General features: G+C 40.9%; 1 protein-coding gene across 3 annotated transcripts in view; it reads left to right on the top strand.

Moving 5' to 3' along the window:
• The window catches only part of grin2c (glutamate ionotropic receptor NMDA type subunit 2C), a 99,247-nt gene that overhangs the window by 66,757 nt on the left and 16,167 nt on the right, over positions 1 to 16,323 (top strand). For all 3 annotated transcript variants that reach the window (XM_062970593.1, XM_062970591.1, XM_062970592.1), the window contains 2 exons: positions 1,877 to 2,045; positions 5,676 to 5,829. In XM_062970593.1, coding sequence (XP_062826663.1) covers positions 1,877 to 2,045; positions 5,676 to 5,829 — 323 coding nt within the window. The remainder of the gene's footprint in view (positions 1 to 1,876; positions 2,046 to 5,675; positions 5,830 to 16,323) is intronic.

Genomic DNA, 16,323 nt, shown 5'->3' with positions numbered 1-16,323 from the left:
CCCAACCTGCAAATTTCAAAGCTATAACTACTCCTCGGAACCAGCTAACTGGGAAGGTGGGGATGGCAATTAGGCTGGCCAGCACAAACCCTGTTGGGACTCAACCTGAAAAGTTTGCCTATTGCTATTAATCAACTATTTGTTGCAGTTCTGCAGTTCTCAGATCAAGGTTGTGTCAACCTGGGTGAAGGAACAGTTATTTTCTTCCTCTAAAGACAGTTCAGGTTGAAAAATGGCAGAAGGCATTCATTTGTTACAGGAACAGAAATTCTGAAATGCCTTTCTCAGTGTTATACACCATGCCTGACTGGAGCAGGCTACCAAGGGAGGGCCGGCAGGAAAATGTCTCATAACTGGATGCACAGCACTGAAGAGTGGTGGCAGGCCTCTATGTCCAGCTATAGGGACATAGCAGGATGATTCTCTGCCATCACTATCCTACTCTTCAGCAGCCAGTATATGGCTGTGTTTATGGAGGAGATTCAGTAGTTGAAATGTGGATTGCAGGGGGTGGGGTAGGAATGGAGATACCATTTAATTTTACTTGGCATAAATCTTCTTTATCTTTCTTTAAAAGTGTTATTAGAAATACTGGGGCCCTGTCCTACATGCAGCCAGGCAACCCTAACCACCTGTTGCCTGAAGCCATCATCCAATTCTGTCTAACTGCAGGATTAGGCAAATTCTCATCTCCATCCTCCACAAGACTTTTGAACAGAGGGGAGACAGGAACAAGATTCTGGGAAATAAGCATAGTAGTGCATGAATCAGGGAATGTCTCAGAAAAAGTTGAGACTTCAGATGGAATGGCAAACCATGCAAATTTTTAAGCAAGTCTCATTGTAAGTTGGAACATGGGGGTTCTCCTACAGAACAGCACACAGTGCTTTTCCTGTACCAGAAGGGAGTGCTAATGTTTCCACTGTTCCTTGGAGGAATGATCTCTTCTGCCTGCTGACTTGTTGAAAGAGATGCTACCCTGCAGCTTGCCTTTCTGAACAGAGTTATTAGCATCTCTCCTGGTGGTAAGCGGAGAATGCTTCCTCTCTAGAAGTTTGGCAATGAGTCCTAAGTACTGTTAATGCAAGACAAAGGCATTCTCTTTATGGTGGTGGTTACACCCTCTCTTTGATCAGTTCCTTGTGATTTAGGAGACATTACCTCAATTCTACCATCTGTATCAGTTCTGCCAGCAACTAGAAGCTTGTGGAGCTTGTTTTCCATCATTTATTCTCATCCTCCTCCCTTTCCATTCCCTTATCCCCACTCCACACAAACGGCCTGCTCCAGAGCTTCACAATGGCTTAGGGTGAAATTAGAGGGAAAAGCACATGTTGACAGCTGGAGTAAGCATGAACATTTATGTGTATTTAACTGTCTTCTGTAATGGCCATCAGATACAAAGAGGTACTCATGAGGTAACAAAGGTGGGAACATCAGCTTTTATTGCCACTAACTCAGTCATACAGCTTGTTTTACAAGAAAATACCGTATCCTCTTATTGGGACATGCTCCATTATTCAGTGTCATGCTAATCTCTTTCTGATTCTCTGTTAATGTGTTTTTATGAAGGCAGCAGCACTTCAGACTGTGGTGGGCACCTGAGGCTGCCAAGTCCATCTGGCTTTTGAATTACAGCTCCTCTGAAGCAGAGCAGTGGAGTCAATAGCTAAAATGTTGCTTTGAATAGATAAGCAAAGACCCAACGAATTTGGTTCAGAAAGTTTTGATACTGAAGTGTTGAGTGAGAGATTTGTTTATTTATTCATAACAGTTAAAAGTTTCATAAAAGTTTCAGATTTTGTATAATTATAACAAAGAGAGAAAGGACTAAATCGGCATGATCTATAAGTTTCTTTTAACATTCTTCTTTCAGTGGAGATGGACCTATGGACCCCTATACCAAGCTTTGCTGCAAAGGCTTTTGCATTGATATCTTAAAGAAGCTGGCCAAGACGGTCAAATTTTCCTATGATCTCTACCTGGTGACAAATGGGAAACATGGGAAAATTGTGGATGGTTTCTGGAATGGCATGATTGGAGAGGTAAGGGGATAAAGACTCTAAAAATTAAAGTCTCTTAGAATATTCCCTTTAATTCCCATAGGTTGAGGAATAGATAAATTAACCACTGTACATATGTTGGACCCGGGCTGGATAGTTATTGGTTCAACTAAAGCAGTGCTTCCCAACCTTTTTTTAAACCAGAGTCCACTTAACCAGGGAACACTTTGACCGGGACCCACTTTGAACAGGGATCACTCTCCAACTTAGTACCAAAAGGGTTACGAATTAGTTTTTGGTCAACTTTAGATTCGGTTTGGTTATTTGAAGTGCTGATTCAGAAAATTGCATTGGATAGACCACATCAGGTCTAGTTTCTGATACAGAACATATGCCATCCAACAGTTGCTATCTGCTCACCCACAGAAAAACATATTTAATAATCTAGAGCTGATGTGATCTATCCAATGCAATGGTCAGCTCTGCAGAAAGGAGTGGAAATAAAATAAATAAATAAAGAGGAAGGAGGTTTTTGTCCTCGCAGCCCACTGCTGGCTATGGCCCACTGGTTGAGAACCACTGGACTAAAGCATTTGGTTCAGGCCTCTCACTGGATAGGTGCTCTAGTGCTGTAATAAACAAAGGAGAAGCTCTTTTCCCATTCACTTTATGAATCTCCTAAAGCTTCTATTATCACTCATGGTTTGCAAGATGCTTAGGCTATGGGTGATAAAATGCAGTAGGATCAGGCTGTTTTTCTCACACTGAACTTGACAAGCTGCAAATAGGTTCACACTTGAAGAGTTTTGTGCTGCTGTCTATTATAGTTTCTTTTTTTTACTTTTAGGGCACCAGTCATAGAACAGCGTACACATGTTAACATAAGGGCCTCTGATACATTTGGAGAAAGTGACAGCCTCTAGAATTTAGAACTGAGGCCTTTTTGCACCACACAATTATAACATGGTGCAAAATTCCACTTTGTGCCATGAAAACTTCATACAAAATTCTGGGAATTGTAGTCAAATGATTTATGAGAGCTCTTTGGCTGAGATTTCTAAATGCCCTTCCTTCCTTTATAGGATTCTATAAGATGTTGTCATGGCAGTTAAAATGCAATTGTAGTGCTATAACTGTGCAATGTAATCCTTGATGGGTACCAAATTGGGTAGCTTGAACTTTGTAGTAAGCCCCATTGCACTGATTAGAGCTTGTGCCTTTCACTAGATCAGTGGTTCTCAAACTGTGGGTCTCCAGATGTTTTGGCCTTCAACTCCCAGAAATCCTAACAGCTAGTAAACGGGCTGGGATTTCTGGGAGTTGTAGGCCAAAACAACTGGGGACCCACAGGTTGAGAACCACTGCACTAGATGTAAACAGATGTAGCTGAAGGAAACAGTTTTATTTTCCATTTCTAACAGTTCAACTGTTAGAAATGGAAAAGAAAATATTCAGACATTATTCGAAATTCAGCTTTATTGTGCCCCAACCACTTTGTCACAGCCCCAGAAGAAGTCATAAATCCATCAGAACTGGCAGTCTCTGATGCAGGTTAACTCACTGTGAGTCAGCAGAGCAGCACTAAGCATCCTGATTGTGTTGTGTGTTGACAAATACAGCTAAACATCGCTAAGAGGAAAAAAATAGACGAAGCCTTGCAGAAATCAAACAAGGAGTATTATTAGCCCTGCTTTTAATGGGATGCATCTCCTCCACTAGCACAAATAAGAATTATTTTTGCTCCAGGATTTTGGCTATTAAATATTTCCACAAGAGAGAAAGTGGTAAGTATTCTGAAAAGTCAGGAAAGATCTGGGATCTATACCATATATAAGGGAACATTTTCCCCTTAGCTGTGGTGGTCACATTCTAAAAGCAATTTCTGTTTGCTTTGGAAATTTAAACTGGTCATTTGATGCTACCAAGCTTCTCCCTATTCCTCAAAATATTACAGTAATACGATTTTTTTGGCTAAGGGATATTATTTGGAATAGAAGCCTACTGGAAGTTGAAGGATGATTCCTAATAGAGAATGCAGGAAAAAAAAAATCTCATGCGTGATGTAGGAGAGGGATGAGAGGGTGTTGGGCAGCAGGGATATGGGAAGCATGGACCTGCCATGCATAGATTAAGCAACTTGCCCTAAGGAGCTCCAGTGGGGAGGAGTTGAGTGGGGCAGCAAGACGATGATGATGATGATGATGATGATGATGATGATGATGATGATGATGATTTATTATCCTCCTGTCCTTGTAGCTCGAGGCAGGGTACAACAGAGTTAAAACAGCAGATTAATCAAAGTACATAGAACAAATACACACAGGTAAAATGCAACTTAAAATAGATTGAGGCAGGCATTGGTATCTGAATGATGCAACAAGACTTCGGCCCTATCCAGGGTGCAGTGGTTTTAGTGTTGGGCTACATCTCTGGAGACCAGGGTTCAATTCCTGCTCAGTCATGGAAAACCACTGAATGACCTTGCGGTGATCAAACCCCCTCATGTTTTGAATGCTCACAACAAAAAGCCATAGAGAGGCACCATTTAGACTTCAGTTCAAAAGGTGGGATTGTCTTTTCTCACTGGAAGAGATAAAAGAGGTACTACTTGAGACAATAAAAGCCAAGAAAAGAGTTTACATTCTAGCTGAGACTGAGCTGCCTTGTACTCTTTATAGTTATAGCTATTTAAGGCTTTATTTTACTAGTACTGCCACTACTACAACTACAGTAAAACAATTTAAAATATTTAATTAAAATGTTAGAAAGCAATTCTTTTTTAACAAACCAGTACAGTAAATATAGTACTGCACACTTTCAAAAGCATTTACTTTAAAACCTTTAGTTCTCAAATAGTTGTTGGAATTAAAAAGACTTTGTTTGCCAATGAAAGGACAGTCAGGAAGAGCCATCCTTAACTACCTAGAAAGGAAGTTCCAGAACCTAGGAGCAAACAGTTTAGCTACCATGACTCCATTCTATAGAAACCTGGATTTTATAGTTTGGTGATGCTTTAGAGATTTGTGGCAGAGAATTATAATTCTTCACAAAATTATATATCCAAGATGCAGGCTTTTTGGCAGGGGGTTGGGCTGGATGGCCTGCGTGGTCTCTTCCAGTTCTATGATTCTATGATCCTATAGGGTGGAGACATAGCAAATAAAGTAGAATCAAAATACCATAATTGTCCAGTGTGAATGAGATCTAAGAATTGTTGTTTTCAAGTGAATAGGCCCCTTTAATGTGTAGATGCATACTTATGCAGAATGAAGTCCAGATAATTCAAGACAATTGGTTACTCACCAGGTAAGTGGAAATAGCTCTATAGCCAATGACTGGAATCTAATTGGAGTGTTGTGTCAGTGTAGGTAATGAAAAGCAGGAGGCAAAAGGCCAGAGTTGCAGCAACCACATAGGAAGGCAAGCACTGGAGAAATAGTAGGCTCAAAGCTGGCAGATGTTGTCTGCCTTCCCTCACTGCTTCAGCTGTGCAACCCTGGAGAAAGTGCAGCTGCTAGCATTGCACACCTGGTCTCAGTTTCTTTTTTCATAAAAAAAATACAAGGAAAGGAATCCAGGTGTATGAAATCCTTTGCTTTATCATGTGGAGCTAGTTCTGTGTGTGTGTAAGGAGATGTTGTCACTTTCACTTTCTGTTTCTCAATCCTCAAGGTGTACTACAAGCGAGCAGACATGGCCATTGGATCCCTTACCATCAATGAGGAGCGCTCCCAAATTGTAGACTTCTCTGTACCCTTTGTGGAGACAGGGATCAGTGTTATGGTAGCCAGGAGCAATGGGACAGTCTCACCGTCTGCTTTTTTAGGTATGAGCAAATGCCAACATTCATAAATAAAATGTTGAGTATGGGTGTATGGGAGGGGGGAGGGGTTCAATTCACTGTTCTAGTCAACCATCCATACCTTTCTCCTCAATATACTCCTATGCCATTCTCTCTTCCAACTATTTCTCTACAACACCTCCATACAGCATTGGAACCTCCATAGTTCTCCACCTCATCACATGGCTCAAAATAAGCATCCTAGGATGCTTAGAGCCATCTTCATGGAAAGGAACCCCACAGCGGCCATCAAGCGATGTTGTAGTAGGCTTCCCGAGAGGGCAACGCTATCCCCATGTGAGCAAGGGTGGAGAGCTATCTTCCCTTACCAAAAGATAACAAATTGTTCTTCCCATTGGCCAATAGTACATTTAGGATCTCCCCCACCATGAAGTTGTGTACTTCTGCAAACTGCAAGGGTTTTTCCATCCTGTTCATTTGTGCATTGTGGACACAGATGCTACTTTTATATGTAAGCAACAGCATTCATACTTTATCATTATAGAGGATTTGTGATGTTCCAGATATCTAGGCACTAATCATCATAATGTATGGTTATGACTGGAGATATAATAATCTCCAGTTTCGGTTTTTAAATTAAAAACAATGATTGGGAGAAGACGGGCGTATTTCTCAAAAACATTACAAGTGAGTGGTCAGTGTTGTGATCTTGTTTGATGGTTTTATGGTAATATTTAATTGTTTTTAATGCTGGTATTCACTTTGTTTTAAATTGATCAAAGTGTGTGGTTGTTAGCTGCCTTGAGTCCTTTCAAGGAAAAAGGCAAGGTATAAATAAAATAAAATAAGTGCTGCATGCAGGACTGATAATATTTCATATTAAAAAGTTGATTGTCCAGTTAGAAATGGACAGTTAGTGTTGATAGTTGCGAATATAGAAGAACTGGCTGATCGATCAGCGATTGCAGGTAAAGTACAGTCAGGTAAGCTGGATGGAGAGACTGACAGAGAGTGATAGCTTGAGAGGTTAAGAAAAATGAAAGAGCAAAGTAAGCAGCAGCAAAAGAACAATGAACAAAGAGTGTATTTTGTCTTGTTTTTGGATATGGCAAGAAAAGTCATGTGAATGAAAACACTAAATGGAAAGGGTATTACAGCAAGCTGACAGCAAGGTGATATTATCAGAAATAGAGCTGCAAACTATTCCTCTTTCCACAGCAAAAGAAAGATAGCAGGGCTTGGAAGAGTCAAAGCTGTCAAGATATATGATGCTCACATCATGCGATTCATTACAATCCTGTTATCTACCACATGAGTTTATTCCATCAGTGAAGGAAACTCATTTAGGCTGGTATGATTTGTATTTAATAAACTCATGTTGGCCTCTAGTAATAGCTGTACTTTGAACTGTATTGTTTCATTATCTATTATAATTTACTTTTCAGAAAGATAAATTAAATTTAAGAGCTTATCGTTTTTGCAGTATCAGGTTCCAATCTTTGGGAAAAGAAATCTTTGCCCTTTTCCAATGGAAAATTAGTTCATAGATGAAGCTCTGCAGAGAGAGGGGAGTTTGGCCCTGGCATTTCCATCCTCAGGGATTTTAAATCAGGTGCCAAATGGAGATGTTCCTCTGAGATTTGTGTAAGTCTTCAGCTGTCTTTCATTGCTTAAACCAAATTAGCTTTCAAATTCTGCAATTCTGAGCCTAGATTTTACATTGGAGTGGACAAAAGGTGGCTAATAGCATAGCTTTATGTGGACCCTGATGCTGGCCGACATCCAGTTAGTAAGTTTAGATGTCATGTTTGTCTGACAACAGCACAGCTATTTGCGGGGAAGATGTTGTGCCGTCGCGCCTGGGGCTGTACTCTTAGTGAAAGAGGCATGGACTCTTTCCCCAGGGGATTGCTTCTTGCCCTCCTTTAGGGAAACTGGAACTCCCAAGGACCAAAACACTGTAGATAACTCAAAAACTGGGTTTATTGTTCACAAAGGGGGTAAAAGAAAATATACATTACAGTCTTTGATTGTTTAAGTCCGTGGAGCCTTCTAGATCCCTCTTTCTCTGGCTGTGAATGCCGGAGCAAACTCAGCCTCAGTCCAATGACCTATATCTGAAGACAAGAGTCTTCCTCTGTTGCCAAAGGACTGATTTGAAGGCGCTTGAGACTCCTCAACGTTGTTCAGGTTGGCCCTGAACATGAAGTGTGAGTCCCAAGGGTAAGAACCTCAGAATTGGTGCTGAGAGGTAACTTTTGAAGGGCTTTTAGTGCCAAGTCTCTCTCTCACGTCCATCCGATAGAGAGCTTGCTGGTGGAATGAAAAGAGGAAACACTGTCCTACTCGGGGAAGAGGTGGAGCCAAACAGTTTTGCTGAGTGAGCAATATAACAGGTACAAACAACAATTCAGATCTTGAAACTTATAGTTTGACATATAGATGGCGCCACTCGCGCCGTCACAGATGTTGTTGTGTAGATCAGAATTTTGACCAAAGGCCATTCACCAAACCCCACCTTGAAAAATATGTGACCCCCCCCCCCAAAAAAAAACAGAAATTTCTAGGTTATTGGAGAGCAAGGGGATCAATTGAGATGTGTCCTACAATTTCTGTTTAGCTGAAAGTGCTGCAAGGACCTCATCTGCAGAGCGAAACCAGAGCCCCCCAGAGGTACCTATAAATGCCCTGTCACAGCAAAAATAGATGGACATGTTATTGAGCTCCTTGCCCACCAACCATCTGGAAATGGATGTATTGGGAGTGGGGGGTGATACAGCAGAATTACTTGGTGAAATGGCCAGTTAAAAGAAAGATCTGTCTTGAGACTAAAGCACTAGCCCCCAAAATACTCCCAGTGTAACATTGTGGAAAGCCATTCTAATATTTTTAAAAGTGGGAAAAGATTTTGAAAAGTGGGTATGGGAGCCATGCAGCTTGCTGCTATGCATCCTTACTGTAGTGAGAAAAATCTTCAGCAACTCAGCGTTCAATTTAAGAAGGAATGTAGCTTGTGTGCTTAATGAAACTCCATTATTATAGTAAGACATACATGTTAACAAGGATGAACATGAAGCTGTGGTTACTGTGGTTACCGCCCCCTGGTGGAAGCTGCAGCGATTCAGGGGGGCGGTGATGGCCACAGGTGCATTTGGGGGTGATGAATAACTGTATTACCTTTCTATTCTAAGTTCAAAAAATAGTTTCATAATTTCAAACTTCAATGTTTCTAATTTACACCTTTCTTTACTATATTTTACGAAAAAGGCAGAAACATTAATTCATATATCTTTTTGTTTAATTGCTATTAAAATTAAAAAAAATAATTTCCAGGGGACCCTGAGCAATATTTTTTCTGGAAAAGGGGGTGGTAGGCCAAATAAGTTTGGGAACCACTCCCCTAAACCTTAATGGAGGCAATGATGATAAAGGTCTCAACAAACTTCCTCCTTGCATCTGATCTCAATTATCTTCCCCCATCTGCAAAATGAAAAGTTTGGTGAGCATACACGATCTTTCTGGCTCTGCCACTGGTTTTCAGTATACATGAGGCAAGTCACATATATTTCCTTTCTTTGATCCCAATCTGCAAAAGTTATTCTGCATAGCCAATGCATCTGGGCAATTTCATCAATGGTTTTATAGAGTTCTTCCTACTTGTCAGAGGAAAAAATTGGAGAGAAAATTTACAGCTGAGAATATTCATCCCAATGGATCCCTGCTCTGTCATATCTGTGTGGCCAAACTTCTTGTCAGTTGCCAGATGCATTAATGATGTCATTACATCCCAAGAGCAGTTTGGAAAAGATGCCAAGGGTTCAAATGTAACATTTAAATGTTCAACCCTTGAATGTTGAATCAGCTATGTTAAGAGTTAATTTGCTACTTACATTGCATTTTCATCACAAGTCAATTAAATTGCAAGTAATCTTGTTGGTAAAATCTTTCCATTCCTGAACCCTAAACAACCCATGCTGGTCAATACTTATAGCTTCAGCTTATAATACTTCAATGCTTCTCAGAATCTCAATGTTGGTCCTCTAAATTCTTTGGAGTCAGGGGTTCTTTGCAGTCTTTACATCATTCCAACACACATACACTCACCAATCAAAAAGTCTAATATAACTCAGTTGTATTGCTATGATTATGTTGTTGTTTGTGTAGCTGACTGTTTTATTGACTAATTTGCCTGCAAAGTCATTTTACAGGAATGTAATGTATTTTATGGCTGATTGTATTGTTATGGCTTTGGGCCAGACGTTGTTTTGCCAGAGCACTTGCTGATAAATAGCCCAGGATTGTTGGTTGATGTCTCTTTATGGATACTAATTGTTGGGCAGTCTCTTTAGACACAGATCTTTCTAGAAAGGTTTTTCTAGTAGAGTTGTCAGAAATGGAAAGTGGCACACTTATATTTGTGCATTTGGGATGGAGAGGGACTATACAGTACATATTTGTAAGTGAAGGGGTAGAGAATTAGGGGATACATAGTCATTAGGGATAGACCCAGGGTGCCTTCAGACTGCCAGTTCCACTGTAAGTTTCAAGTGGGATTGCAATTGACTTTCTGCCAACAATTGGCAGGGGTTTAGTACTTAGTGTGTGTGTGTATTTCACTTTGTTCCACCCACACTAGCAGATGCAACATAGTCATGCAGGCAGAGAAAAGGCTATTCTCCTAAACATGCCCGTTTTGGAACCTTCTTTCCTGCTTATATGTTTGCAAAGAAACAGACATTATAAAATGTGCTGCAAAGCATCGTGTTGAGGACATATGCAGTCTTAAGTCCAACATATGCCTGCACATTCTGGATTTGGCAGGAGGAAATATTCTCTGCCGCCTTCATACAATGACCAACCAACAAAGAAATCTCACTTTACTCCCATTTTTTTGTCCAAGGGGGGGGGAGTGGGCAATCAATGAATCTATAAGTGTAGTCTTATAATTGGACACACAATAAGAATTTCATCTTCTGAGATCTCTGGAAATGCCTGAGGAGATCCTAGAAGATTACTTTGATGTGCACCCAGTCGTAGGAACATAGCTGGATGCTTATTGGTTGCCTGCCATCCTTCCTTGGCCACAAGTTGGCCAAGTCATAGGACTGCAGAAGGAAGGTGAGGGGGAAAAGGGTGTAGTTCCATCTAGTCAAACTTTACATTCATCCAGATATTGCAAGATCTCAGATCAAGTATGTTCAGACTGTGATTGCTACTTCTCTTCTGTTAAGAGTACAAGGGCAATCAAAGGATCCCAGGAGCAGCTCCACATGTATCCAGTTATTGTCTGAGAGCTATCCAGTTGCCCAGTACTTATGTTGGCACAAGTGGGTTCCATGTCAGTGTAAACTACTTATAGGAGCTTGTCTATATCCTCCATTGAGGACAGAACTAGGCATTGCTCAGAGAATTAGCAATGTATGATAATAAGCAGATAGGTCCTGGCTTCTGGCATTTTGTAATTCCCTACAGACATTATGTGTCTGGAGGCCTTGTGCTTGGTATTCTGAGGGACATTAGTAGATTTCCCAATTGCATGGAGAAGGGCTGATGCCAATGCATTTGCAAGCAAGCACATACACAGATTGTAGCAGTGGAGGCTGCAGCCTTAGTGTTGCCTCTTTGTACATATAGATTTTATGTATAAAAATCTGTGGATTTTTTTACATGAAAAATCCATAGAATTTTATACATGAGCAAACTCATGATTTGATTTTGGTGCTCAGTATTACAAGATTGTCACACCCTTCAAAAGAAGGGTTACACCAATGATGTGCTTACTACCACTCTGCTGCACTCCCTCCAAGATAATTTGTTTAATGCCAGGTAAGGACATTGACTTCTCATTGGCTTTTCATTGGCTTTTATAACAATCCCTCAAAGGGATTCAGGCATGGCTTCCGTCCATATGACCCTCCTCCTGCCACTTGTGAAACCAAAGCTGTCACTTCCTTTCTTCAGCACGCACCAACATCTATACCAAAAGCTTAAGGTCATAAAAATATTTGCTTAGAAAAATGGGTGCATGGTGTGAAGAGAGTGTTATCACTGCAATTGATTGCAGGGTTGAATAAAAGTTTGGTGGGTTGCAAACTCGGAATTCTGGAATAAAAATGGGCTTCTTTTTAGAATATTACATACTTCAATATCCAAAGGAAAAATAAGTTAATGCAGTTACACATATATCAGAATCTTAGATTATAAATTAATGTTGGCACGTGGTTATTTAAGTGAGCACTGGCGGATGTTTCTGTGTAGGAAGAAACATATCCTGCTTTCTATCATTCAGTGGTTTAAAAATAGGTCCATATGTTACATTATGCAAGCTAATACCACACAGTGTGGTTGGTACTCAGCAAGTGAATTCCATCTTCTGCAAGGGATCTAACATTATGCTTTCATATTCCAGGAAGATTTGAAATGATATCCTAAGATTTTGCGATTTTGTTTGCTTTTTGAGATAGCAAATGATTGATCAGTCTATGAATTCAAAAAAACTTGCTTAATATTTAGGTGGAATCGAATCTGGTTGTTTCAAGCCATTTTACTCCCTGAAGAGGGACAGCAAATTATGCCTGTCACTGACTCATGCTTAGATGCTATATTGAGAGAAAGGTGGGATATAAATTAAATGAAAACAAATAAAGATGCCAAGTTCCCAAAAGCTTAGCTGCTATAGGAACACTGATGGAATATGAAACTCTGCCAGCATAATTATACTGAGGGAGAAGTTTACTCCTTTCCTTGACTGTAGAATAGAAACCCAAGGGAGCCCAGGCATATCCCAGCAGCCAGTTAGTGGTTGGTGGGGGGATTGAGCTGCACCCGGGGGGTTTCCAGCTTATGTTGTAGAACCAGAGAAAAGACTGCCTTTGATTTCCTAGATTTCCAGTATAATAAAAGTAAAGGTTTTTCCCTGACATTAAGTCTAGTCACATCTGATTCTGTGGGTTGGTGCTCATCTCCATTTCTAAGCCAAAGAGCCAGCCTTGTCCATAGACACCTCCAAGGTCATGTGGCTGGCATGACTTCATGGAGCGCTGTTACCTTCCCACTGTAGCGGTACCTATTGATCTACTCACTTTTGCATGTTTTCATGCTAGGAAGAGGAAAAAAACCCCATCTGATGAGATCATAAATATATTTTACCCCAATTTATGCATGTTTACATATGTTTTGGTTGGAGGCCCAACCAAGGGATAACTCTTGATATCTGTGTTTTGATTGATGTAGTGATTTGGGAGGAGAAAAAGGTAGAACAACTTGAAGTCACACAATGCCAATGCCAACTAAATTGTTTGAGAAGTACAAACTCAAACCGAAGTGTGGGGTAAGGGTGAATTATCCCACCCAACCATTTACCCCAGCTTTGAATTTGTCTGCTAAAGTAAAATTTGAAAGATACTTGGTAATTAAAGAAAAAGTATGAGGGTGTGGAAGGGTGGGTGAGGAGGACACTAGAGAACCTGAAGAGAGGAAGAGAGCAGCCTTTTGCCCTCCGTTGTCTAAATCAGCCATGCTTCCACCTGATATTCTCCAGCTGTGTTGGACCATAGTGGCTAAGGAGGATGAGAGTTGCCATTCAATGTATCTGTGGTGTACCAGATTGGGGCAGAAGGATTGGATGCATCATGAGAAAAACTAAGCCTTGGAGAAACTGGAGAAGGGGTGGGGGTCCTTTTGCAATTGGCTGTCTCCCTCGCTTTCTCTCGGCATCCCTGCTTTGTCTTTTCTGCCTCAAGATACTGATGAAATGCATCTGATGCCATCAGAAAAAGTTTCTGTCCTCCCTGACAGGAAAGGACAAGCTGATAAATGGGCCTCGGTTGCTGTATTTTGAGGGCCTGAATTAATCCCATCCTTCAGCCTGTGCTTTAATGCCGAAGCTCTCTCTCTTGTCCTTCTGCTCAGTCTGTGGTTGTCATTTGATGAAGGCTCCCTTTCTCTACCTGTCTGTCTATCTATCTGTCTGTCTCTCCCTCCTGCTCTTCTTGATTTTTTTCTTTTAACAAACACATGTGCCTTTTTGTAATTGTGAAACTTCTCTCCAACTACCTGCCCAGTTTGAATATGGCTTAACAGGGAGATGGGGAGAACAGATGTGGAGTCTCAGTCAGCAATACTCCTTGCAGTTCATGGACATAGGAAAGCCGCAGACCAAGGAGACACAGTCTCCTCTCTCCCATCACAAGACAGTGGCAAGAGCTGCTTCCCAATTCTCTGCCCCTTGAAATCTCCAGGTAAAGTGGGAGATGTACATACGATATACTTTTGGCCAAGCATCTGAGTAAAGTTCAAATGGCAAAGTTGAGTAAAGTTCAAGTTATTAATGATAGAGGTGTAGAGAGACCGCTGCAGTAGCCCAACAGGGAAGCACAGCATTCGCCCCCCCCCCCCCTTCCTTCTCTTCTCCCATCTCACTGTTAGTGTACACTACTTTTGTATTTTAAACTCCATTTTAGTAACCAGAGAAAGTTGAGGAGAAAGAACTTGGGACTTTTTTTGGAGTACTTGTAAAAGCAGGGTAAGAAGGGATTCACTAGCCCTGTCCCTGCTGCCCAAATGAGGACAGTGGGAGAGCATGGGTTAACCATTGTGGTTTCTCCTGCTTGTGAATTTATTTATTTACTTCGAAGTCCTGAGTTGGAAATGCTTTGTGGAAGGATTTCCACGACATTATAATGTTGACACAGGCAACAACACTTGGAACCAAATATGAACTCAATATAAACTAAAATTTTGAAAAATCTTGTTGTACTTATCTTGACAGGTACTGTGATTAATTTTGTTCTTTTGTTCATGAAAGATCAACTGTTGGAATATATTGAATATATTGAAACACTTAAGCAGATGGTTAAGGGGAATGATATTTCACAGTTGCTAACACCTTGATTTGCCTTGATAAACACAGTTGAATCACATCCCTTGGTGTCTATAAGCAGTTGGAGTGTGACCTAAGCTGAAACTATCGCATTTGTTCAGTGGAGAAGTTGTTTTTGTTTTCCTCTGAGGCTGAAAGAGAGTGACTTGCTCAAGGTCTTTCACTGGGTTGCCATGGCCAAGTCAGGATTCCACCTTGATCTTCAGAATTATAGTCCAATATTCAAATCACTTCTGAAAAATGACTGAAACAGGTTTCTCCCTACCTCCCCAATTGTTAAACTCATGCCAAGGACATGCAAGTAGCTTTGGGGTGTGCTTGATGAAAAATATCAAAATGACATAGGAGTCTGTTCATATCGTACCACTTTTAATCTGCTCTGGGTTTCCTAAGTGTTCTAGAACATTTCAACCTTGGGTCCTGGGTTGGTAAATTTTACTGACAGTCCTATATGATGGCTTCCACACCCCCAGCCATGGCATAGACAAGGTAACCTTTCAGTGAGCAAATATTTGTATTTCTACCTTTTTGTGACTTTCACACACTTTAGTCTTTTATCAATTTATGTTCTATTCTATAAATAGAATATAAATAGCTGGAGTGTATCTGAGTTCCCTTCTCGTCTTGTGGGAGGAGAAATATTTAAAAATCACTCACAATGTGAGTTTTACTTTCTCACAAGTTGTCCCAATTAGAGCATATCACTTTATTTTAGATTTTAAATCTATAATTCCTGCCCCCCTCTCCTTCCACCTTTAGCCCTTTAGAATTTTAGAATATAACTCCCATAAGCCTAACCTGATTACTAGGGGATTGTGGGAGTTGTAAGCCAGAACATCTAAGGCATGGCAAGGGGTTAGACTAGATGGCACTACTATTCTATTATTCTATACTGTGGAAGAGAATACCAACTCAAAAATGAAATGATATGTTTAAGCAAAAATTGAATGACTGGAAAAAGATCCCTCTACACTTCAATATTTTTGTTGCCTATCTCTCATTTTAACATGTGAAGAAGCATCACAAAGGAAGCGGATGGAGTGACTGATGTTTTGGATCAGATCATCAAAGAAATATCTCTGGATCATCCTTTTTTCTAGATCAATTTCAGTCTTGATTCAGGCCTTGTTATGGAACAATGACAGCTTTGGTAGCTTTGGTAGATGACCTCTGCAGAGAACTGAGGGGGAATGTGTCCCTGTTGGTTCTCCAGGGCCTCTCAGCTGCTTTTGATACCATCAACCATGGTATCCTTCTGAGTTGCCTTTCTGGAATGTTCTTGAATGGCTCTGATACTTTCTGGAAGGCCGTAACCATAAGGTGGTGCTGGGGGGGGGGGGGACCTCCTGGACTCAGCACTGAACATGGAGGCCCAGGTGTCAGCGGTGGCCAGGAGGGCCTTTGCACAACTAAAACTTGTGCGCTAACTGCGCCCCTTCCTTTAGAAGCCAGATCTGGTCATGGTGGTACATGCCTTAGTTACATCCCATCTGGATTACTGTAATGCACTTTATGTGGGGCTGCTTTGGAAGAGTGTTTGGAAACTTCAGCTGGTCCAAAGAGCTGCAGCCAAGTTGCTCACTGGGACTGGCTACAGGGAGTGGACAACCCCCTGTTGCAGCAGCTCCACTGGCTGA

This window comes from Anolis carolinensis, chromosome 2 (genome assembly GCF_035594765.1).
Source record: "Anolis carolinensis isolate JA03-04 chromosome 2, rAnoCar3.1.pri, whole genome shotgun sequence".
Lineage (NCBI taxonomy): Eukaryota > Metazoa > Chordata > Lepidosauria > Squamata > Dactyloidae > Anolis > Anolis carolinensis.
This window is presented reverse-complemented; position numbering and strand designations above follow the sequence as displayed.